General features: G+C 35.6%; 1 protein-coding gene across 1 annotated transcript in view; it reads left to right on the top strand.

Annotated features, from left to right (window-relative positions):
• The first annotated feature begins 340 nt into the window (after nt 1–340).
• The window catches only part of LOC145688028 (ankyrin repeat and BTB/POZ domain-containing protein 1-like), a 72,981-nt gene continuing 47,995 nt past the window's right edge, over nt 341–25,326 (top strand). Inside the window, exons 1-5 of the mRNA XM_081761706.1 lie at nt 341–565; nt 4,059–4,121; nt 7,840–8,040; nt 10,299–10,458; nt 19,972–20,134. Of these exons, the coding sequence (XP_081617832.1) occupies nt 510–565; nt 4,059–4,121; nt 7,840–8,040; nt 10,299–10,458; nt 19,972–20,134 (643 nt within the window). The 5' untranslated portion in view covers nt 341–509. The remainder of the gene's footprint in view (nt 566–4,058; nt 4,122–7,839; nt 8,041–10,298; nt 10,459–19,971; nt 20,135–25,326) is intronic.

The raw sequence follows: 25,326 nt of genomic DNA, 5'->3' as shown, positions 1-25,326 counted from the left end.
ACCATAAAACACAACGAAACGCAACGCAAACCGACGTACATTTTATTTTATATTACTCAGTAATTAAATGAAAGTCGCATTTTTACCTCATTTTCAAGTTCCTATATCCTCAATGAATAATCCTGAAAAGACTGCACTTCGTGAGTCCTCGCTAAATGATGAGGCACTCTCGTATACTATATCCAAACTGCGCCTCTTTTTCTTCGATAGCATTGAATAATCCCACGTTCTTCAGTTTTTGAAGTTTTTTGTCTTTTCCCCACTAAGCGAAATTCTGGTGTGGCTTTCCCTCGATATGGGAAATTTCCATCGAGTTGGCATCATTGCATAGCGCCACCATCACATTCCCAGAAACAATTGAAAGTTGTAAACAAGCGTCTGCTAGTATATATGGTGCATGTTATTTTAAAGTGAAGGCATGATTAAGCTATAAATTTAAAAAGTTGTTAGATATAAGAATCAATTCTTTAAATTTGTAACATTACTGATAATCCTCCTAATGTGTCAGAATGGATTTAAACGAACTGTTCCTAAGTTGTCGCCGAGGAGACTTGAGCCGAGTGAAGTAAGTAACTACCCCAGTAAAGGCAGATTGTATTTCGCAAGGTTTGGTAATTTAGTCAAGTATATATATATTTTAAATTTGATATGTGTAGATAGCAAAAAGTGGAGAGTGTTGTATTTTTGATAACTCATTGTGTTAGTATTACATTAAATTTTACCTGCAGAATATTATTAATGAAAGCAGATCCATTTATTATTTTCTTTTTCGTGCTATCCCATTTTATGGGGACACTCGTATATTCATGAAATATGAACTTCTCTAGCTGCAAATACTCTTATACTGCCTTAGTAAGTGTTTCTCAAGGAAGGAGTTGTAATAATGAGCGCAAATTGAATTTGGTATGGTTGAATACAAATACAGCGTTTGCACATGTGACATAACTGCTGTGACTAAGACACAAATTAACCTAAAAGTACAAACCAGCTTCGCTTGATGGGCATTGAAAAAGTACGAATGCTATCTAACCAAGTCAGAATTGGAGCGCAACAGAGAAGGAGGAGGGGTGAGTAAAACGAGGGGATGCGTTCGTATTGAGCAGGCGCGTCAGTGACGGTGAATATACATATGAACAAGTATAGTAAAAGAGCACTTCATATGTCACAAAAACACATGCATTGCGTGTGACACAGGTTTGCGACACCCTTTTTATCACTTTGTTCATTGCCTTCACATAACAAGTTCACTTCATCACGGCTTGCATATAGACTACACTTAGTATTCGTATTTCTACCTATTATACATGTGAGAGATTCCTTGAAATCGTAACATTTTATACTTTTCAATATCCAGTAATATAAACTTGTGCTTCAATTTTCCCTGATGTTTGAATTCCATATCACTGGGTTCCGACATTCTCTTACACTGTTTTCGGGCAGTATCATAATTGCCAGTACGTTACTTCAGATCATTCACTAGAATGAGTCAGATACGTTTGGACGGCTTTCGGATATTTCAGTCATTAGGGTTCACGATTTACAACATTGCTTGGTATGGCTTTCGTGTTTATCAGTACGTTCTTATGTACTTAAAGATTTTGTGTTAGGTATTTTCGTGTTTTACGCATTTTAGAGGTAATATCCATATTCCGATTTCTTGTATGTTCCTCTTTTGAAGCCAAAATTCACATTTCTATCGATAATTTTGCAGAAATGTGCCCCCGTAAAATGTGAGTTCATTATTTTTGTTTTCATGTTCTATTTCATACAGATAACAACGCAAACTTTTTACTATCTTACAAGGCAAGCAACAACGTTTTCTACCTCAAGAATTCAAGAGTTAAATTCCGCAAGTGGTCCCTCATAATTTACTCGGAAATGTGTAAATTATACGAAATTTAAATATCAGACAGATGAAAAGGGTAAAAAGCAGGGTTGGTTGGTTTAAACCAAAAAACGAAAAATGTTCGTAAAAGTGTAACTATTCGTAAAATCTTGATGAACACACATTTGTGGGTTATCACATTTCACTCCCATATATTATTCGTACTATATTCAGACCTAAATTCCTCATTCATTATCCAAAGAGATTATATTACAAAAGCAACCTTTTTTTTATGTAACTTTATGAATGTTTCTTTTTCGATTTTTTTATAATTTGTTATTATTGTTATGCAACTAAAGGAAAACTAGTTTTAATAATGTTTAGTATTGATAAAATACATCGGAATACCGTACTTTTCTGGGAGGGGGGGTCATACAAACCCCTCGAGAGGCAATTATTGAAATCACAAGAATCTTTGGTAACTATTTATGTATAAATGGATCAGAGTTAAAGTGGACTCACATAATTCGTATCTGTATTCATTTTTCTTACTGATATGCAAAGTAAGTCGTTATATTTCTTTAACTTGGACTAGTAAAAGTCGTAGTGAACTCACTTGGACTAAATTAGTTCTTCTGTACTCTGTAGTACTTTGAAATTGTACATATGTAATTCTGTATAATGGTTCCACTTGTGCAATTGTTTATCTTTCTGTCGTTCTGAAATGACTGTTGACGATTATATTAACAAACATGTAAAGATCAGTCCAACGTATTTTTATCAGGAATCCTTCCTGAGTGAGTCGGCAGACGTATCGCATTTGTGGCCAATTAGTCCCGGTTTCTAGTTCAAATGGAGGACAATTTCTCTTGGATGTAAGTCGAGAAGCGATTTGGATTCCGCTTTAAGCTTGTGTGACCCCTTCCAGCATAATCCGGTTGTTGCATACTAACACCAAGGCGAAACAAGCGTATTTCTGTCCATATGTAATATAAATACATAGAGCAAATTATTTAAACCAAAATAATCCTGGTTTAAACAAAAAACCGGGTTTTTTGGCTTTTTCAATAAAAAACCCATGGTTTTTGCCAACCCTGGTAAAACGTCAAAATTGTATCATTACTAATTAGCATTCTAGCAGTATTCTGCAGTGTCCCACAACATCGCCCTGGCTCCTTTCATGCTCAGTTCTATCCTATTTTAGGGGAGCATAAGTTTGTAAAATCCACGGAAGAAATATGTGAATTGATATCACAAGAAGATTGTGTAAATAATAAAAATATATTGGGATCTTACCTCTCATATGTGTCACAAGGTAAAACTACGAAGTACAAAGTGTGCTCCTTACCATAGTGCTCCACATCACATGAATTGAAGTGTTGTGTGAAGGTAGTTTACTAAGTGATTATAGTAATGACATGAGCTAGGCGTGTGCTTTTATGTTAAATGTGAAGTCATTTTGACTAATTTTCCGCAGATGGCAGCCCCGCATTAGACGCACGTGGACTTGTTTTCAACTTTGTATTATTATTATTTCTTGTTACCTAATATGCGTTAGCTAGAATTTCTCCTCTTTCATTTCCATCGTGTAATATTTCTTATTTTCATGCTTTCTTTGCTCTTCACTTGATACATACTCATCTATATTGTATTACCTTGCAAAATTAGTGCCTCCTAACTTAGTTAAAAATATATGTATGTTGTCACCATCAGTTCCATTGAAAACTGGCTAACTTGCATAAAATATGTATATTTTGGAGCAAATTTCGTTATGCGACGTGAATCAAAACTCTTTTTGGACACCCTTTTTGTAATTTGAGAGGAAAATATAAAATCTGTTAATGGGATATTATAGTGAGCGGGGGGAGGGGCAACAGAATTCATGACGACAATGGCCGCTATCTTGAATGCAAGTTCGAAATTTTAAATGGGAGGGGGTCACGCTGCATATCAGGTAACATTGGTTTGAGCTGAGAAATCCAAAAGTGTAATTGTTTCTCACATTGAACAACTCTGTTATTAAACGTTAGTTTGAGCCATAAAAAAGTTGATTAGATACGTTTTCAATGTACTTGTAATGAAGATTTGGTAATAAAAAATAAATGGTCAAGTTGTTCCCACAACAATGAAATTTACTGATTTTATTTTCAAATTTGTAATACTATAGTGAAGAATGGTATTTCTTATGGTTATTAAATGAGTTGGAATTTATTTTTCTTTCGATTATTTGCAGGTACTTAGTAGAAGAGAAGGAGATAAACGTCAATGTTCGAGACAAATGGGACAGCACTCCTTTGTAAGTAGATTTCACAAAGGGTCATAATTTATTTTTTTCTATCTTCAACATAGATTCAATACTTGACAATATGATGATATGATGTTTTCTCTGTTTTTATCAGTTACAACAAAGTGTAAGAGAGAAAACTGTCTCCAGATATGTTGTTTTCCATCTAAAGTGAAGGATTTTTTTAAATCCGTCGAGTCGTTTGGGCTGTATACTCTTTATGCGCCCAATGCTAAACGAAGATGCAACATTGCCATTTATCGGGAGGTGGGTACATTTTGTAAGAGTATGGTGAATGGGTGCATGTTTGAAATGGGGGCTGGCCATCGACACGTTAGCGTAAAAGACAGTAACTTCATTTACTTTTGTTGTGGGTCAAGGTAAATGGCAACCTTGCATTTTCATGTAACATTGGGTGCATAAAGAGTGTACAGCCCAAACGACTCATCCGATTTAAAAAAAAAAATCCTTCACATTAGATTGAAAATATCATATTTGCAGACGGTTTCCCCCTCTTAAATTTTGGTGTGACTCTGATAGTAACAGAATTACCCTATGTCAGGGGATATATATATATGATTCGCGGGAAAAAATGTAAATCGATGAATTCTGAAGGAAGAGATTTTTAACCATTTTACAATATTTTCTGTCACAATGCTCATTGACGAATCGTTTGACGTGACTAGACTCTGAGGCTATAATATTGCTGCGTTGTTTTTTATATAACTTTATTCCTCCCATGAATTATATCTGAGTGAACTTATATCTATATATAATCCAACATATACAGTCAGAATATAGCAGGAAAGGAACAAAATCACTGTAACTTTCCGGAAATACTAGCAAGTAAGAGTTAATTTTGGTATCTAATGTTATTTCATGCAAGAATAGGACATTTTTCAATCAAGGGGCAGTAAATCCAACCCATTAGATGGATTATTTGGCATGAGTGAAGAGGCTGAGAATGCGTAATTTCCGGTCACAAGGCCGCCATTGACGACCATATATATATTTTAGTTTGGCGATAGGCATTTGACCTTTAGTTTGTTTGCCTTCGAAAAAAATGGTGACCAAACTCTGTGATATGGATGCTGGATTTAGACCTAAAATTTCGTGCCCTGAAGAGGTTAATTGAAGATACATACAGGGTGGAACGCAGTATGTCAGAACTTTTTAAAGCGTATATGATTTCTTATTTGTATTGAAATGGACTAATACAAAGATGGTACAGATTTACTAATTTTAGAATAGATTTTCTATTTAATGAGAGCGTGTTCAATATCATTGCAGTTTTGTCTCACAAACTCTTGTGTTTTCCACTAGTTCTCGTGTCTAAGATTTAAGTCTTTTCTTCCAGCTCGCGCCGTGTGGACTTTGTGGTGGACAAACACCGTGCTCGTGGGTTTTGTCGGGGTTCTCCCGTTTCCTGCCACTTTCTTCATTCCACCATTTCACTCATGTCTCATCATCACCGTCTCCTTTAGCCTAACCGGCATAACCGTCGGACGTTAAACTTAAAGCTTTCATTTCTTTTAAGTATTTTCTTCTATTATTATTACAGGTTTTCCAATGCTCCTATATTTTCTATTTTTCGCATATATTTGCGTCTCTTCCTATAAACTCCTATATTCCCTATATTTTAACGAAACCTCCAATATTTTTGTGACATTGCTACTCCCACTTGTGAAAATAACATAATGGAATAAGGTGTGGGTGGTTGCAGGGCGTTTTGTCTCCACAGTAGAGTGGTTGAATGGAGAGCACAAGATAAAGCATATCATGAAAATAATCGTTACAGATTCTGAAAGACAAATTGTTTGAAGCCAAATTTCACTTCATCATTTGTACATAGTTATTTTTAATAATTTTCTGTTTTTCTTTCAACGCAAACACCCGTTAATTCATTTACTCTACTCAGTTTTCAGAGCTAGTCAGAATGCTGTTATTGATGCTTGTGAAGCCAGATGCGTTGGGGGAGTAGGAGGGTACCTATTTATGTGCAATTGATTTCAAGAACTGCGAATATCATCTGTGGCAACCTGAAGTTGGAGTGAAAGCGCAAACTGTAATAGTTAACAGCTCAGAGCTACAAAAACGGGAATTGAGGAAGGGTGTGAAGTGATTCTACATTTGCGTGGCTTCAAAACTACTTAAGAAATTACCAATATCGAAACCATTGTTGTAGTACCTGCAGTGTCTACATCCACTATTCAGAAAGGAGATTACTTGTTTATCCCATGCACGGAATTTAGCAAAAAAAAAAAAAAAGTATTTGCAGATTGTAAGAACATCAGTTCTTCATGGTCGAGTGGAAACTATTCTGTGGAGCCACTTATCGAAGATTCTTGGTTTATGGAAAAGAAACTGAGTGTGGTGATGTCTTGCCCGTGGGTCAATAGTGGGCAAAAGTATGTGATATAAGAAATGCATGTGGAACGATTAAATATCCAATGATGTCTGAAATGATCAAAGCTTGCTTGTCAGTATTTCATGGTAATGCTGATGTGAAACGTAGTTTCTCAGAGAACAAACATATTTTAGGAAGTGATCGATCTCATCTTGCACACGAGAGTATAAAGGCTCTGAGGACTGTAAAGAACACCATTCGAATGTATGGAGGAAAAGTTGAAAACCTACCTGCTACAAAGCAACTAATAGATGCTATGCAGAACTAACTAACTCTATGGCTTCTGGAACCCGGAGGTTCAATGCCGCGTTCACAAAAGCTCTCCACTGACTTCTATTCTTAGCCAACTGGACCCAGTTTCTACTTTGTATTCCTATCTCTGCGAGATCCATCTTAATATTGTCCTCCCATCTGCGCCTAGGTCTTCCTAATGGTCGTTTTCCGATTGGCCTTACATTCAACACTTTGAAAGCTTTTCTACTTTCTTCCATCCTAGCTACATGACCTGCCCACCTAAGCCTCCTAAACCTGATGACCCTAACAATATCTGGTAAACCGTATAAATTATGTAGTTCGTCGTTATGAAGTTTCCGCCATTTCCCATTCCCCCTTTCTCTTGAATCCGAATATTCGTCTCATGATCTTGTTCTCAAATACTTTCAATCTATGTTCTTCTCTCAGAGTAAGCGACCATGGTGTTTCGCAACCATACAGAACAACAGGCATGATTATCGTTTTATATATTTTAAGCTTAAAATTCCTCGACAGAATTCGCGACGACAAGAGATTTTGATCTGAATAATATCATGAATTCCCTGCTTTTAGTCGACATTTAATTTCTTCGTGAATATGATTTTTGTCTGTTAATATTGATCCTAGATATTTGAAAGTATCGACTTTATCAAAAGAACTATTTAATATTTTAACGCATCTATAATTTGCTGTATTACAGTCCCGACGCACTTCCATGTATTTAGTTTTCTCTGCATTTACTTCTAAACCTATGTCCCTGCAAGCGTTTAATAAGATCTCTACATTTCTTTGTATTGTTCTCCTATCATTCCCTATTAAATTTACATCATCAGCATATGCCATAACCTGGTGAATACCGTTCAGCTCTAGTCCCTGGTTGCTATCTTTGATTTTCCTTATAGCGTATTCAAGAACAAAGTTAAATAATAATGGCGACAACGCATCTCCTTGTTTCATGAAACTAATGATATCATTTTATTGTGTATGAACCAGAGAAGTAGTCCTATTAGAATTATTCAATAAGTTTGACTAGAATATGTGTATATAGTAAATATCTAATTTAATTTCAAGGTACTACGCCTGTTTATGTGGCCATATTCAAGTGGTGGAATATCTCCTGGCTAATGGGGCAAGATGTGAAGCTAATACATTTGATGGTGAAAGATGCTTGTATGGGGCCTTGAATAATGAGATTCAGTGGCTACTTTTGAACAGTCAGGTTGTAACTAAACAGACGTTGAAAAGAGATTTATTTGAAGAGTTCCTTCGTAGGTAAGTTTATAATAAGTAGAGTATCATAATTAATGTTGTAATGCGGAGAAGAGATTTAATATTTTCTTTGCAAATTACAAAACGAATTGTCATTAGGAAATTGAGTTGCTCCTTCGTTTATTATTATTATTATCTGTTACAAGTTTGCATTTTGCTCTCATCTGTAACTGTAATATAAAAAAGAACTTTGTGGTAATTGCTTGAAGAGTCTTCACTGCGCGCATCACCATGCTTTTTTTATTTATCTGTTTGTGAATAACTCAGTAACAACAAGTATGAAGTTTTTGAGCATTTAATATATACAAAATGTTGCCTAGGTTGTTCTTAATATCTTTTCGTGTAGTTCAGAACTTCAATGCCCGACAATTACGGCGCACCCTCATTTCTGTACATCAACTATTTCCGGTTTTATCGTTTACCGCTATAGAGTAAAAGCAGTAATAGGTAGCGAGACGCGGTTTTCTACAATCAATTGAGCGTTCCAACAATATACTCCGGCTCTACTCTAATCTCTCCACTAAAACCGAAAGTATTAGAAATCCACTACTATTTCCGATTACAGTATCTGTTGAGAAAATGTCACACCATGCAAATCAAACTCCTTCATGCGGTGTATCTTGTGACGCTGCTACTTCGTTTTAAATTCTGGGAAGCGTAGTGAAGGCCTTAAAATGCTACTGAAATCTCTTCACATTAAAAGTAAATAACATGCAGTGTTGTTATAGGCTTTTTGCTTATGAATGAAGTCCCAAGAATCATCAGAATTTAATTGTTGCTAACGCAGTGATGACTAAAGGTTGTATCCCATACAGTGTCTTCCTACGTAAAAGGAAAGTAAGCAGAGACAAATAGATAATACTGACACAAACACCGTGTGCGTGGGTTTTCTCGGGGTTCTCCCGTTTCCTCCCACTTTCTTCATTCCACCATTTCATTCATCTCTCATCATCACCGTCTCCTTTAGCCTAACCGGCATAACCGTGGGACGTAAAACTCAAAAATTTCATTTCATTTTTTTAGATAATACTGACATTCTGATAAAATTAATGACTGATTGTTAGTTATGTTTGCCGCTAAGAGTTAAATGTCACGTTGAAATCTTCGCAAGATGGGATTCATGGTAGTCTAGTAACTAGGCCCTTCATTTTTGGTATAATCGGAGGCCTAAATCGTGCTGCAAGTAGAATAACTCAGATGCAAACCTGAGTTCTGATTCCGATTACGCTTCATAAAATTTGTATTAATTGTGGAGCATAATCGCAGTTACAATCGAACACCAGGAGTAACTACCCAATCATAATTCTATTGTCTTGAGTTCCCTTATATAATTGAATACATTAAACCCTGGACCACGCTATGTGAACTGGGATTTATTAGTTCTTGAAAAAGTGAGATGGAGATCGAACCTGGGCTTCCAGCTAGCGGTGCCTGTGCGTTAAACGTTTCGCTACACAGTCCGCTTCCTGAACAGCCAAATTCCTTTCAGTCGTAAGGTCGTTGTTTAGATATTCAAACAATGTGAATGTGTCACGACTTCCGTTGTGTTTGAATAACACACTGTTACGTTAGTGAACACTTATGGTGGTTAAATTCGATATTTTTGCCGAAGTTGTGCTGCAGTCCATGTAGTCTGAAAATTTCAGGATTAATTTCAGGAATGAAAGGTATTAGGCTATTTAAGAAGAATCCTGAGTAGCGTTGTTGCTAACGCACCGACCATTGAAGCCAGAAACCAAGTTTCGATTTCAGGTTCAGTCGCACTTTTTGACTGTTAAAGATTTTCATTAAGTTCCCAACCATAGAAGCAGGGCCGGATTAGGGGAGGGGCTTAGGGGGGCTCTAGCCCAGGGCGTCCACTCTGTTCAAAATCTCAACTGGCTATGTACAAAGAATCATGAAGATACAATCATTACTATAAAATAAAATATGACCAAAAATATGAAACATATTCCCTTAACTTTCCTACTGTGTATTCAGAGAAATGTATTAGGCGAAGTCAGCAGTTGCCACTTATTTTTTCTAGCCCTGGGCCTCCAGATGGGTTAATCCAGCCCTTCATAGAGAATAGGATGTAAAGAAATATCGGTTCGTTCCTCCCATTGCTTATAATAGTATATCCTACAAGTGAGTGAATTAAGTGTTTCCTCATTTAAGTCCGATTCTTAAATTACATTTTTCTTTTTATGTAGCAATGAGGTAAATTTAAAAATATATATGCTTATTTATCATTTATTCATATTTTCTTTTTGCTATTTCAGGCTCCTTGAAACCGGAGAAAATAGTGATATAGTATTTATAGTGCACGGAAAGGAATTTAAAGTTCATAAATGTATTCTGGCAGCCAGGTCTAATTATTTCTGTGAAATGTTTGAAACTAAGTGGAAAAACAGGAACGTCGTTAATATTTCGCATGACTTGGTAAATAAAATTTCTAATTCTGTGCTTTAACTTTCGATTTAATATATATATATATATATATATATAGATAGATAGATATAGATATAGATATAGTTAATATGTATTTTATCAACTAACAGAAATGTGCTAACAGTATATGTGAAAAGGTACTATAGCACAATATGGTTTCAGAATAATTTAAAAATAATGTGCAGTAAAAGTCCTTTTGTACTGCCATAAAAAAAAAAAAAAAAAGTACATGTGCATATTTGATTGTAAATACTGTGTTCTCATATAATATCAAGTGCATGAATTACGTTGAAAACAATTATCTCTAAACTGGCGGAATCGAAGTGCTGTCTGCGCTTTGCTCAACAAATGTTCTACCAATGAGCTAACATTCCTGTGTTTATGACTTATTACTTAAGCATATAACTTGATTATTTGAGGCTCGAGAAATAAGTGGTCATCAAATTGGACAAATATATCACTGGTAGTTCAATAATAATGAACCCATAACCCGAGCATCAAAAAATTGGGCTTTGATTATCCAATATTCAGCGACAATTTTGATTTTTATAGTTGGTCATTTGTATTTCCTTACTTTTTATTTATTTATTTATTTTATTTTTTTAATGAAGCAATGTCAGTTTGGAGAAAACTTGTCTTTTGGATAATATTAAATATAATGATTGGATGTTATGTACAGTAGTGGAATGCATTTAAAACATGCAATAGGAATTCACGAGTCTGGCCCAAAATTGGTACACAAAAAGGTTCTAGTTTAGATAGAAGGTGAATAGGTTATAGTGTTCACGACGTATTACCCGCCCGTGCAACACCTCGACTGTTTAATACAGTGTTCAAAATTACATATAACTCATCTTAATAACATGTGTAGCTACCTCGAGAAACCACAAACGGAACTGTCCGGGCAGATGTTGGTCGCATAATATTCAATGGCTGTGTGGGATATGGCATCTCACGCTCGCAGTAGATGGTGGTGTAACTCAAACGGTTGTTCAGGACTGCCCCATACGTGCTCGACAGGTCTTAAGTTAGGAGATCTAGCAGGCCAGGGTAGAAGGCGTATACTGGATAGAGTACGCTGAACTTCCCTGATGGTCTGGGGACGCACGCTATTCTGGTATAAGGTGGACTTCTCTAAAGTGTACAGATAAGTTCAGAAAACAGGTTTGATGATGTCATGCATGCACAACGCATTTGTCATACTGCCAGTCTCACTATATTACAATGCTAGGTGTGAATTCTGAGTGGCAGGTGCGATCAAAACTGGATTTTCCCGTATGGTGCATGTACATTGCCATCATTATGTTGGAGACAGAAATGAGTCTCATTGCCCTCCAGTCATCTTGCCACTTCAGTTTCTCCCGACACCACCGAAGACGATTTCGGCGATTGAGCAGATATCGGTTAAGCGTTACAAAAAAGCGCAGCAATATAGGCGTGAATCCAGCAACTCATTGTTTAATATTGGTGTAGTTACATAGGGGTGAGTTGAAGAGAACGCAAATTGATTCTGTTGCCTTTGGCAGTCATCATTAGAGACACGATTTTGTGGTAAACAAGAATTCGTAATTTCGTTGTAAAAATATGAGTAAAGCGGGATAAAATCGGTGAATAAAAATTCAATGTTACAACACTATTTTCTCTGGTAATTACAATTAGTTACGTATTATTTCACCTTAATTTCCACACATAAATCATCATGATATGAGCTCATGCATGACTATATTAAGCAATATTTGAGTTTTTTTAAAAAAATAACGCTAAGCATCCTCATTGGATAAAAGTATCATGTAAATAATAAAAAAAAAATAAATAAAAAAATAAAAAAAACACACACACAGAGAACATTAATAGAAAATGAGTTTAGTGCAAATAATACGTAAGCATTGTTTCAATGCTTTCTAGTGTTAGATTTGTTCCTTTGTCGGTATGTCATTGTAAGAAGAGAGAGCCGTCTCTACATCAACATTCAAAACTGATATGTACATTAGAGACACTTTACAGTGAAATCTGAATGGTTATTTAACATACCGCGCAATACTTCACCAGTAGACACTGTTTGGAGTTCATTTTGTAACTGCATGTAAAATTTCAAAAATTCTTGGTGCTCTATTTTCTCAAAAATGGGAATTTTCATCACGTTGCTAGAATTGCCAAACAATAGTATTGAATAAATCTTAATAGTGTGGAAAAATTGTTACTTTTACGTAAATTTCGTGGAATATCGAGACTTTTTGCAAATTTCGCTAATTCGACAGAATTTCGCGTTTAATCGCGAGAGTGAAATATATATATTTTAGGTGCACAATATTTTCATACAAAACTGATACATTTCGCGTTTTCGCGTGTTACCAAATGATCGTGTCTCTAGTCATCGTCTTGTTAGTTAGGTATGCTCAAATAATCCTGGTATTTAATCGTTCCCAGGTTTGTTGTACGGTCATTGAGGTTAAGGCACGTCAGTGTGGGAACCCTGTGCCTCCCATTATGTATACCACCAATGGAACATTGATACATCACGAATTAAATGCGAGCGGAAATTCTGTGAAACAACCGCTCAGTTTTTTGCACTTTCACGTATGGCCACATTTGAAATCACATAATTGCACAACATGCGTTCGCTGACTTGATCCTAGCATTCCAGACAAAGACTGTGATCCATATACACAACTACATTGTCGTTTTGTGCGACGACTTTCAAAATACTAGGAACATGCCTTATATATACACTTGGAACAGCCTACTTTCTACGGTAGCTGGTATACTGATACCTTCAAGCTAAGAGCAGCATGTCCTCTAGAAGTACATGTTGATGCGAATTTCGTTTTAATCGGGCCTATACGGATTATATATGCATGAGGCATACGGATTATAATTGTGTTATTGGATACGTTTCGATCAGTATATTTTATTTAGAAAGTTATTATTATTATTATTTACCTTTTAATGAGTTATTTCTTTAAATACATAATATTATAATTAAAATAAACATTCTATCTTTGCATTTTTTTTCGAAGTGCTTCTTTGTTAGATATGCGCTTATAGCATTATATAAATGAAATATATTAATAAAAGGTTCCATTGCGGCATATGATAGTAGAGTAAGCCAAGATTGGAATCAAACCCGGGACAAAACGTCAATACCAAATCTTCTGGTTACGTACTATTCAAGTAAAATAGAACCGATGGAAGGTTATTTCTGGCAGGTACGTACGTTTTTTTTTTTTATTTTATGTAATAGAAATGAAAATTATTTAATTTTATTTATTGAATTTAACGTCCCACGATATGGTTCGAGGCTAAAAAAAATGACGTTGATGATAATTAATGAAATGGTGGAAAAAGAAAATGGGAGGAAACGGAAAGCCCCAAGAAGACCCCACACACGTTATTTGTCCACCACAAAGCTCACTTGGCGAGAGCTAGGATCAAACCTGGAACCCCACTCACCAGGGTGGAGCGCTCCCATACTGAGCAACCGCTGCTCGTTTTTTTTATGATTTCTGACTTCCAAAGCAAATTCTTGTATGATCGAATACCGTAATTTCTTTCCATAACTTGCAGTGTAATGACACGTAATATTTAAATGTACCTTATAGTTAGCGAAATATTTTAGCTTCTTGGAATAAAAGAGAGCAAGAAAAGAAAATACAGTTAATAGAGTATGTGCTTCTGTCGAGGGACGGGGTAAAGTGTGTATTCTTTTATAATGGTAAATGAATGAAGAATAAAGTTACTAAGGAACCATTAGATGGTTTCGTATAAGCTTTAAATGATTGCGGCATTTGTGAAGGAAGGGATAATACTGAGGCTAACCCACGTAGTGTCCCAAAGAAATTTTAGTCATAGTATTTCAGTTGAATTCTACTATAAATGAGAGTTTGCTCGTTTCGGCGCGAGGTCATGTGATTCGGGTTCTACTTCAAGCTGTAGGTCTACATCCCATATAGCCTTACTTCTGAAATTGACGTCAAACTCTAATCCATCTACTATAAATGAACGTATGTCAGAAATGTCTATAAAGTTCTTCATGTATGACATATGTCAATTAGCTAATAAATTCCTTTGGAGAGGCGAAGTTTATTAGGAGTGCAGATATGTAATGACTTATGTGTCCGTAAAGTAGCGTAACCCAAAGTTTGATTGCGTATATCTTTTGAACCAAGAACGATAAAGAGCTGAGACTTGAAACAAATGTAAACGTGTTCCATGTAGATATTTTCGAGATCATGGCCAATATTGGAATTGGTAACGTTTTTGTGTAGTAACGAAAGTGTTAAAAAAAAAAAAAAAAAGTACAAAATGAAGAAAATCAATATTCAGTTGCAGATAACTGATTTTCTGCGGGTGAATCCCTGTGTATATGTGCAATATGCATCAACATTTATCCATTGGTGCAAAAATATGGCAAAGTTGATGCAATGGTGCCATGTAAAAAGGCTATTTAATTCAAGTCCGTAAAATTGTGCTATTTATTTATTTATTTTTTTGACAGAAACGCGACCCCTGCCAACACTATTGTAAAATTACATCAACAGGTGTGTTTTCAGTTAATTAGTGATAATTAATGAAAATTTGCACATAATTGATAACCTGAGTTCTTATGCAAAAAAAATGCAATCTTTATACATTTTTTTTCATTGAAAAAAGGCCTATACAATGAATAATGTGATAAACATATCTCGTGTTAATAAAACAAACATAATTGTGAAATGTATTTAGTCTTATTTTTTCTTCATATGTGGGTCTGTATGTTGTGTCTTCTGTTCACTGGTACCTATATGTGGAAGCAGTATTGTCATAATATTGTTTTGTCCTCAGTCGAAATATGGAACAATTAAATAAGAATGCTGAATGTATCTTCATTTTATGCAGAAATATGACAAGCTTAGGAAATAAATGAGATTTGTCAACCCTGAACCAAAGTTGAGATGAGTTTTGCACATTTTGTTATGGCAACAAATTCATCAAAGTTAAGAAATTCGACAGAAAATCTCAATCTGGAGTTGATAACCAGCAATGTGTAACTCAGGAACTTCTCATCTTTTAAATGTTTTAGTGTATAGGCATGGGATGAAGCCTGTTCTCGTCAAATACATAATACTTCAAGAAGGTAAAAACTTCCTTGTATAATTATTACATGAAGTGGTTTTGACATCTGAGTGCTTTGCGTTTGCTTTCTCAAGGAGGAATGAGGTGTTTATTTAGTCTTCAGTGACATTTTATTCAGAGTGAATGAGTAACGATCATCTTTATAAACAACTGCCTTTTGAAGATTGAAGTTGTGAGTTTGGCGAAGTAAGCTCCAGTAGTGTGGCATATTTCAGAAATTTGACGTATGTTTCAGGGCAAGCATTGCAAAGCTCTGCTCACGGTGCCTCATTATGTTACATTGTTGAATAACTTCTTAGTCATTTGCTGATATCATTGTATGTTTACATGCTGAGTGTGAGGTTGTATAGGACCCTATTAGCATTATCATAATTTCTTCGTATTCACGAAAGATTTTTTTAAGTGTATCTAATATTTAATACAATAGCTTTTTTTTACTCACTTTTTTTCAGAACAGTACAGAATATTAACGTCTGAAATCGGTTTTACTCTTTTCTAGAAGTGTAAATAAAAAGTGAAACAAAATAATAAATTAGACAAATTATTGTCTGTCGTACTTGTTTATATTGTAAATATTAATTAGTGCAACTGTTTTACGTATTTGTATACAACAGAAGTATTTTTACTAAAATCACGAGACATAAGTGGTTCCTGGACTATTTCTTCCAAGGTTTCGACCCTCATCCATAGTCTTGTTCATGAAAGTGAAAATAAGATGATGAGGAAAATAATGGATAAAATGATTGATTATCAGTTTAGCGTCCCTTTCAGCTGCGAGGCTATATGAGACGAGAACCTAAGTTTAAAATGGGATTCGAACAACATGAGCTGCCGCCGGGAATCAAACCCGTATCTCCCACGCCAAAGCCGCTTACGCTAACCGCTTAGCTATGAGGAAGCTCAATAATGGATAAAAGTATGCAAAGAAAAAATAATGGATATTAGACAACAGTATAACATCTCTGGGTAGCGAATTGATAGATCACAAACACCGTCCTCTATATTATAAAATTGAAAGTGAGTATGTTTTTGACTCTTAATCTCTTGAACTGCCCGACCGATCTCGATCAAATTTTTGAAGTAGATGCGGTTCTGCCCTGGGAGTGGTTTTAGCTATTCACTTTGACGGTAGAACTTAGGAGAGGGGGAGGAGAAGGGAAGTTACAAAAAAAAAAAAGAAAGATAAATAAATAAATAAATGAATAAAACTTAATAACTATTAAACCAAACGACCAATCTCGATCAAATTTTCAACATAGATGAGGTTCGTGCCTGGAATGTTTTTTATCATATCACTTTGACGAAGCAACATAGTGGAGGAGGAGGTATACTAAAATTAATATATATACAAATATAAAAGTGACTATGTTGGTAAGTTAATAACTCTTGAATCACCCGATTAATCTCAATCAAATTTTCAACATAGATGAGGTTCGGACCTGGGGAGGTTTTTGTCATATCACTTTTACGGTGGAACTTAGGGGAGGGGAGAGATCTATAAAAATCAATAAAACTTCATAACTCTTGAACCGCTTCACCGATCTCGATCAAGTTTTCAACGTAGGTGACGTTCGGGCCTGGGATAATTTTTGTCATTTAACTTTGACGGTGCAGCGTAAGGTAGGGGGAGGGGGAGATATTTGTAAAAATATAAAAAATAAAGTGACTCTTTGTGACTTCATCCTCTTGAACCACCGAACCGATCTCGATCAAATTTACAACCTAGATGAAGTTTAAACCTGAGATGTTTTTTGTCATATCACTTTGATGGTGTAACTTAAAGGTGGGGGAGGGGAGAAGCATTTAAAAATGATCGAAATGGCCAATATCAGTGCCGAATTCATTGTTTTCGGGGTCGCTGAGATGAATAGTAATACTTTTGATGCCCTGCCCGTAACATGGGGAGGGGGTTATATAAAAATTGAAAATGACCGATATCAAAGAGCGCGTTAGTAATAGTAAAAAGTGACTGACTAACAGAACATATTACTATTTTTCTTAATTTAACCCAGCGAAGCTGGTAATTGATGCTAGTTTTAATATAAAATCGAACAACCAATCCGATAACGTAACAGAAGAGTTACCATACTCTGCTGAAGCATATTGAATGGGTAGTACGTATGAATACCAGAAAATGATTAAAACATAACCCACACACTAAAAAAGTGCATTATGAACGCTTTCGCTATGCGACATGATAAAAACCCGGTTTGAGTCATTTCTCAAAATTCATTTCAAACAGTTCAGCCGCTTTACCGTACTGATGAGAGAAACGTCGTCTAAGTCATGTTTATATATCGAGAAAAAAATATAGAATTGTCTTTTTCCCCTTAAAAGTAGGATTTTCGGAAACGCTTGGACACATGTCGGCTTGTTTTTAATGATTTTATGTACCAATTTCATCTCTTTAATGTGAAAGGCTCGTGAGGTACACTATTTTCCGTATACATTTTAATATCCTTAACTGTTCTTTAGAATACGCATTTTAATTAGAATGACATAGTAAAGACCCGGTCATAGGTAGTGTTAACTATGTTCAAATAATCATTTCAAATGGTTCAGTCCTTACTCTGTGATGATAAGATAGACAACATCGATTTAAATATAGAGAAAAATTATAGAAACTGCACCTTCTTCCCTTTAAAAATTAGATTTTCTAAAACGTTCGGATACGTGTTTGCGCTCACTTTTAATGAGGAGTTTATATACCAAATTTAATTTCCAAGTATTGATTAAACTTGAGGAGGTACATATGTGTTTCTTTCGATTTATGGCTTGAAGGGGTATGTGGGGAGTCAAAAATATGCATAAAAGTAGACCATAAATAGCTGGGACGACAAATATTCGCGGGATTCGATTTAGCGTCCCCTTCAGCAATGACACTATACGAGACGTGGGCCTATTGTTTAACGGAGGATACGAGCCCCATGAGCTGCTGGAAATCAAACCCGGGTCTCCTGCACCAAAGGCTCGTACGCTGACCATATAGCCGCGGGGGAACTCCCGGCGGATATTAGTGTCAAATACATAGTTTTTGGGGTTATTTAGATGAATAGTGACACACTCGAAGCCGTTCTAATCCAAGTTTACCCCTAATCGTCGTGGGGTGCTGAGTGAAAGATAACATGTTCAAAATGACCGATCTTAATGTCGAATGCATAGTATCGGGATCGTTAAACTGATTAGTGACAGACTCGATGACATTTATGCCCAAGTTTAGGCAAAATGGGACATGTCAGCTGGCTCAGGAATTGACAAAAGCAATGCCCAAGGCGTTGCTCTTCGTTATTTACTTATTTCACTCATGCCTTTACTTTCAAATATGATATATTGCATAAACCATAATGTTCCCCGTGCGACTAACGGGTATTTCAGTGAATAATCTATATATACACAGATGTAGATACAGATTTACAAGGTCACTGATGCTCTATATAAATGGCTTGCCAAACTTGTTGAGATCAGCAAAGACGTAAAGACCAAATTTGGTCAGCGTTAACATCTGAAACTGACATGGAATTCTACATTTTCCCAAGAACGGCATGTACAATTTGAACCAAAATTTACATGAATATTAGTAATTTCAACTGCTCATATCGATGAAAGCGACCACTCAAATTTGGCCATGGTGAATTTGTTTGAACCGTCATTGATGATCTACTTAAGTGACCTTATTAACTATATGGGTTTGGAACCCGAAGGCCAAAATCCAAAACCTAGAAATGTCTGAAAAATGTTATGAAAATAGAAATGATAATCGTTAACAGTCTTAGGAATTAGTCAGCAAAATTTGCTCAAGACCAAAGACCAAAACAAATGTAAACTTGAATTTCTGAGGAACAGTTTTACACATTTAGACCATAATTGGTATGGAAGTAACTGATTATTTACTTATGTGACATGCTGAATTTGATTGAAACCTACTAACATTAAAAGCCCAAATCAATAAATATCTAAGTTTAATTGGTCTTTTGGGGGAAATTTGCTTTCAGCCTGTTATGATCCTAGAATCAATTTTAGAAGAATTAGAAGCTAGAAATGAAAGAGCAAGAGCCTCGTCAGAGGTAATGGGCAAGGAAAGGTGAATTATCAAGACGCCAGGAGCGAAGGAAACTTAAAACTAAGCGATCACTTTAGACAGTACAGCGTCATAATTTCATAGTTTTGCCTCTGATTCTTAGTACTTTCCTATTTTTATTTGTGAACAAGATCGCAAATGAGAACCTAAACTTAGTAAAAAGATCTTAAGGAGTCAGTTATTCAATTAATTACTGTTTCAAGATTGTTTGTTTCATATAAAGTAAATATTAATGTGTTTCTAGATATATATTGCGTTATCATTAGTAACAAAATTTGGTTCATAATAACGTAGAAAGCGTCCCGTAATTTCAGGTCAGTCCCAGTGCATTTAATTCGTTATTGCAATATATTTATACTGGGAGGTTAGAGACTCACAAGGATGAACTGGACAGTTGTATCCGATTAGTAGTGCAATGTAGGTTTTATACCTTGAAGACTGAACTTGAAAATGTAAAGAAGAAAGCTGCTTCTTTTGGTGAGTTTCTACATGAATTCTTCGTTCACTTTCAGCAACATTCAAATTTTGTAGTGATATATTTAGTGGAATGCACGTAGTGAATGCATAAGTAGTTCATTTGGAATGTATGACTTCTCTTGATGTCTTGTATGCAAATGATTTTATTTATTTTATTTTATTTATTTATTTATTTATTTATGTATTTATTTCACAATGAATTACACTTCTGTACAGAATATTCTAAGGAAAGCTGATAGAATATGAAGATACATAGGCTTGCGTATTTACTTCCTATTTTATCTTAAATACTTAATATTTTACAGAGATAAATTGTCATATCTTCGCATGCTATTAGCAATAGTACCTGTGTGCTTTGTTTATATGGATTATTCAAAATAAGATATACGTATGCTCGTTGTGTGTTTGCATTTCACTGAGTTTTCTTGATTTGCCTCGGAAGAAGCCAAAAGTTATCATCAGTTTCACATTAGCACGCTTTGTTCTTGATAAAGCGTGGCTAATAACTGACTGACCTGACCTGACTACTGTAATAAGCGAGTTAAATGTGAAATACCATTGGTGTATATATATATATATATATATATATATATATATATATATATATATATATATATATATATATACATACAATAAATGGAAGATACAACTCATCTTCATTGTTAAAGAGAGAGTTTATGTCGCTGTTTCGTATATATACAATTGACGTAGAAACAATCAGTTGTCTGTGATCACGTCGACTAACTACAGAAAATAGACTTCGTAATAATAATAATAATAATAATAATAAAGAAAATCATTGAAGCAAATATGCAATCTACAGCTAATTATAATTTGAAAATTGAATGGTACTAAACATAACCAAGTAGTGTCAAGTGAGAAAAATATAAGGATTTGGAAGTATTGAACATGTACTTATGTTAAATGTTACATGCGTAATTACGTTTGATCAGTATGTATTTATATATGTGCCCCCGAAAATATTTAGAAATTAGATAATTTTTAATAGTATAATATAAACCTACGTATATGTTTTTGCGTTTTTTTTAACAATGTTTCATGTTAAAGCACATAAGAATAGATTTTGTTTTATTTTCCTATTTTTACCTCCTGTTGTTTATGGTCTATAATTCAATAGATAAAAATTACAGATGATGTCTTATTTCTACCTTAATATACACGGAAGATTGAAATAGCAGCATACTTTCCGTACAATTAAAGAGTCGTGTATTTTCACATGTATCATGTCATACCCAAGGTACGATATGACTAAAATGTGAAATAGCCATCTGTCTGTGTGAATTTTCATATACATGTGAATGTTATTTCATCACTCAATTCGAGACCTTTTTATATCTTGTAATTTTGACTCTTTCTTTCATTATTTTTTTCTGTCATACTATTCGAGGTTATTACAATTACATTGTTCGACTGGCGTAGAATATAACATATATACATTCTTAGACAATATATAACTCTTACAATATGATAATAAACTTCATCTAGCTACAGTCGACGAAAAGTTTTCGCCAACTGATCATTACAGGGGGGGGGGGCGGTGGCTCAGTGGTAGAGCGCTTACCTCCGGTGCTTGGGGTTCCTGGTTCAATCCCAGCTCGCGCCGTGTGGACTTTGTGGTGGACAAACATCGTGCTCGTGGGTTTTCTCGGGGTTCTCCCGTTTCCTCCCACTTTCTTCATTCCACCATTTCACTCATCTCTCATCATCACCGTCTCCTTTAGCCTAACCGGCATAACCGTGGGACGTAAAACTTAAAGATTTCATTTCATTCATCATATCGGTTCTATTGACACTATTTCTGGTTTTCTGCAGAGGACTTCACTAATCCATTAATCCAGGTGTAATAGCACTCTGATATAACATATTAGTTGATATATTAATTATTAGGGCTTTCTTGACGTGTAAATTTTTTATACGTATAGAGTTTCCAGAACTGTAAACTTTTAAGGTCATATTTACGTCCTTTTTTGTAGTTTTGAAATTTTAGGTCATTTTCTAAACTTTTGAACATATAAGAAATATAGAGATTGTTATTAGAGTTAGTGATGTCGTTCATTGTATAAGCAAGCGAAATGTTTCTTTTTTCTTCATTTCACATTTACCTTACCGTTTACCAAATCGATCTCAGCCAACAGCAGTAATATTTTGCCTTCCGTGAAAACACACGCTGTGCTTCATGAAAACAATGATGATTTTTTAAAATGTAATTACTAATAGATGCTGTGGAGTACATGTTTTAGTATACAATATTGTTCACTCGTAGTTCTCTTCGTTTTAGTTTATGTTAATACGTATTTTGACTCGCGTTGTGGGTGGCACGGTAGAGCGCTTACCTCTGGTGCATCGAGTCCCTGGTTCGATCTCCAGCCAAGTAAGTTTGTGGTGGACAACATCGTGTCTGTGGGTTTTCTCGGGGTACTCCCGTTTCCTCCCATACTCTCATTTCACCAGTTCTTCCATAATCGTTCAATTGCCCTAATCGTCCGTCTCCCTTAACCTTAAGGATATAATCGAGGGACGTTAAACTGAAAGATTTTATTTCAATTTGACTTGTGTTGTGAGCATGACTCCCACACGAGTCGAAATATTAACAGAAACTAAAGCGAGGAGGACCACGGATGCAAAGGTAAGCACAATACAACATACTAGAATATGTATTTAGTTTGTCGAACTAATTTGCGGTTACAGAAATATTAATGCTGCAATCGAAATATGGTTCCGACGTGTTACTGGTTGTATGTTTCATGCAAGTCGGCGGTAAATCTTCTTAAATATTGCACTGTTCTAAAAAGTAAACGGTAACAAGTGTCTGTAGGGTATATATTGTGTTCATATTGCTTAGTTACTAAGTTATATTGTTCTTGAAATGCAATAAATACTTGTCGATTTTCTACAAGTAATTGCGATCTTATTTGCGTTTAATACGGTCCCTTATCTTAATAATGAACAGCAAAAGCACCTTCATGTTCATCTACACTATCCTTTTGTAAATAAAAGTTGGAAGCGAACGTAGCGGAACGGCAATTGTTAACTATTAGGAAATTGCATTACCCACAGACTGAAATGAATTTGTATTATAAATAGATTACTATGCAGTTCGGGGAATTTTTCCTCGTTGCCCTTAAGTGATAACCATAACAAGTAGATTTCATTGGGATGATTCAAAGAAAATATGCGCAATGTTTCGTGAAAATCGATTTTTTTTTTTTAAAGGAACATTATCATTAAAATGCTTTCATGAAATGTGAGGAATTCACCCTCTTCCTTTTAAGTAACTTCAAACAGTCCTCCACTTAAAGTAATCCGTACTATGAGCATTTATCATAAGGTAAGTATTATTTCTCCCTTCTGTATGCATCTAATTTTAAGGTGCTGATTTACAATAAGGATCCCAGGGTCTGCAAAACTTACAGTGAAATGTATTATATTACAATGAAAGAGTATTGCATAAATAATTAATTATCTCTGAAGTTAGTGGTAATCAAAAATTTACTCAACAAAACTAAGCGCCGTCTTTGGTGCAACTTCCCATGAGGCAACTATTGTATATTATGAGGAATGATTATTTATTAAAGTTCTTTGTTTCCGAAAGTGTTGTATACCTTCAAATTTACCAAGGTAAAATGTGTTAGCACGCAAAGCATCACGAATTAATTATGTAACATCCTTTAATATATATTTAAGGACAATTTTAAAGCTATATATATATATATATATATATATATATATATATATATATAGGGTGGGAGGGAACAAGACCGAAGAACTTCGGGAGGTGATTCTACAGCTAAAAAACGAGGAAAAAATTCAAATAAGCATAGGTCCAACGTGGCGGCGATTTCAAGCAGCAGCCGTGATACGGTTCGCTGGCCCCCCTCTTCTAAGTGCAATATCTGCCGAACAAATAGATAGTGACATCGGGTCAAAAGAATGTAAAGATAGTCGTACTCCACCAAAATTATGGTGCAAACAGAAAGAAGCAGAACGAACTGCACAAGGGAACTCCCCAAAGAGAGAAGGGAATTCACCAAATGAGATGCAATAGGGGACGTGAAGATGAATAATACGTGCAAACGTAAAATGACGTGGTTATGTTTAGCGTACGTACTGAATGAACGATTGGAACGTGCAAATGGGGATTCTCCACTGCAGCGTCGAGAAGCAATGTAAGCGACAGAATACACTACATGCTTTGTTGGATCGACGGTACCACTCGCAACTGTTGTTTCCGACAGCGTCCAAAACAGAAAAGTGGCGGAATCGGAGGAGGCTGTTGATTATTGCGCTACCAGTGAAACACAAAGTGACGAGAAGGAAAGTGAAAATGTACAGATCATGACAAAAAGACATTTTCAGAATTCGGAGGTACGACTACACACTACCTTGCTCTCTTTCTCTCTCTCTCTCTCTCTCTCTCTATACATACATATATATATATATATATATATATATATAAGTGTAGGCGATATGTTCAGCCCCACCGTTTTTCCACCTTGCTCTCTTGACATTTAAGCACGTCCCAATTAATCATTCAGTATGTACGATAAACATAACCAGGTCCTTTTACGTTTGTACGTATTATTCATTTTCACGTTCTCTACTGCATCTCATTTGATGAATCCTCTTCTTCTTTTGGGGAATCTCCTTGTGCAGTTCGTTTTGCTCCTTTCTGTTTGCGCCGTCATTTTGGCGGGGTATCACTTTCCTTACATTCTTTTGACCCGACGTCAATATCTCTATTTGTTCGGCAGATATTCCACTTAGAAGAGGGAGGCCGGCGAAGCGTCGCACGGCTGCTGCTCGAAAGCGCAGCCGCATTGGACCTATGTTTATTTGAACTTTTTTCCTTATTTTTAGCTGTAGAATCACCTCTCAAAGTTTTTCGGTCTTGTTCCCTTTCACCCTGTATATATACTGACTTTTGCAAAATACTGTTTACGACACTTGATGGATAAATCTATGTATGAAAACAAACCAGAAATTCCATGTACAAGATACCACAGAGTACACCCTTTCCGAGTTATGAACCGCCGAAATAGTGTAGCAAAAGAGTAGCATGTGAATTTCAATATCCAGGGGCCGCGGTGGCTCAGTGGTAGAGCGTTCACCTCTGGTGCTTGGGGTCCCGGGTTCGATCCCAGCCCCCGCCAAGTGAACTTTGTGGTGGACGA

Source organism: Thermobia domestica, chromosome 6 (genome assembly GCF_964235325.1).
Source record: "Thermobia domestica chromosome 6, izTheDome1.hap1.1, whole genome shotgun sequence".
NCBI classification, from domain to species: Eukaryota; Metazoa; Arthropoda; class Insecta; order Zygentoma; family Lepismatidae; genus Thermobia; species Thermobia domestica.
This window is presented reverse-complemented; position numbering and strand designations above follow the sequence as displayed.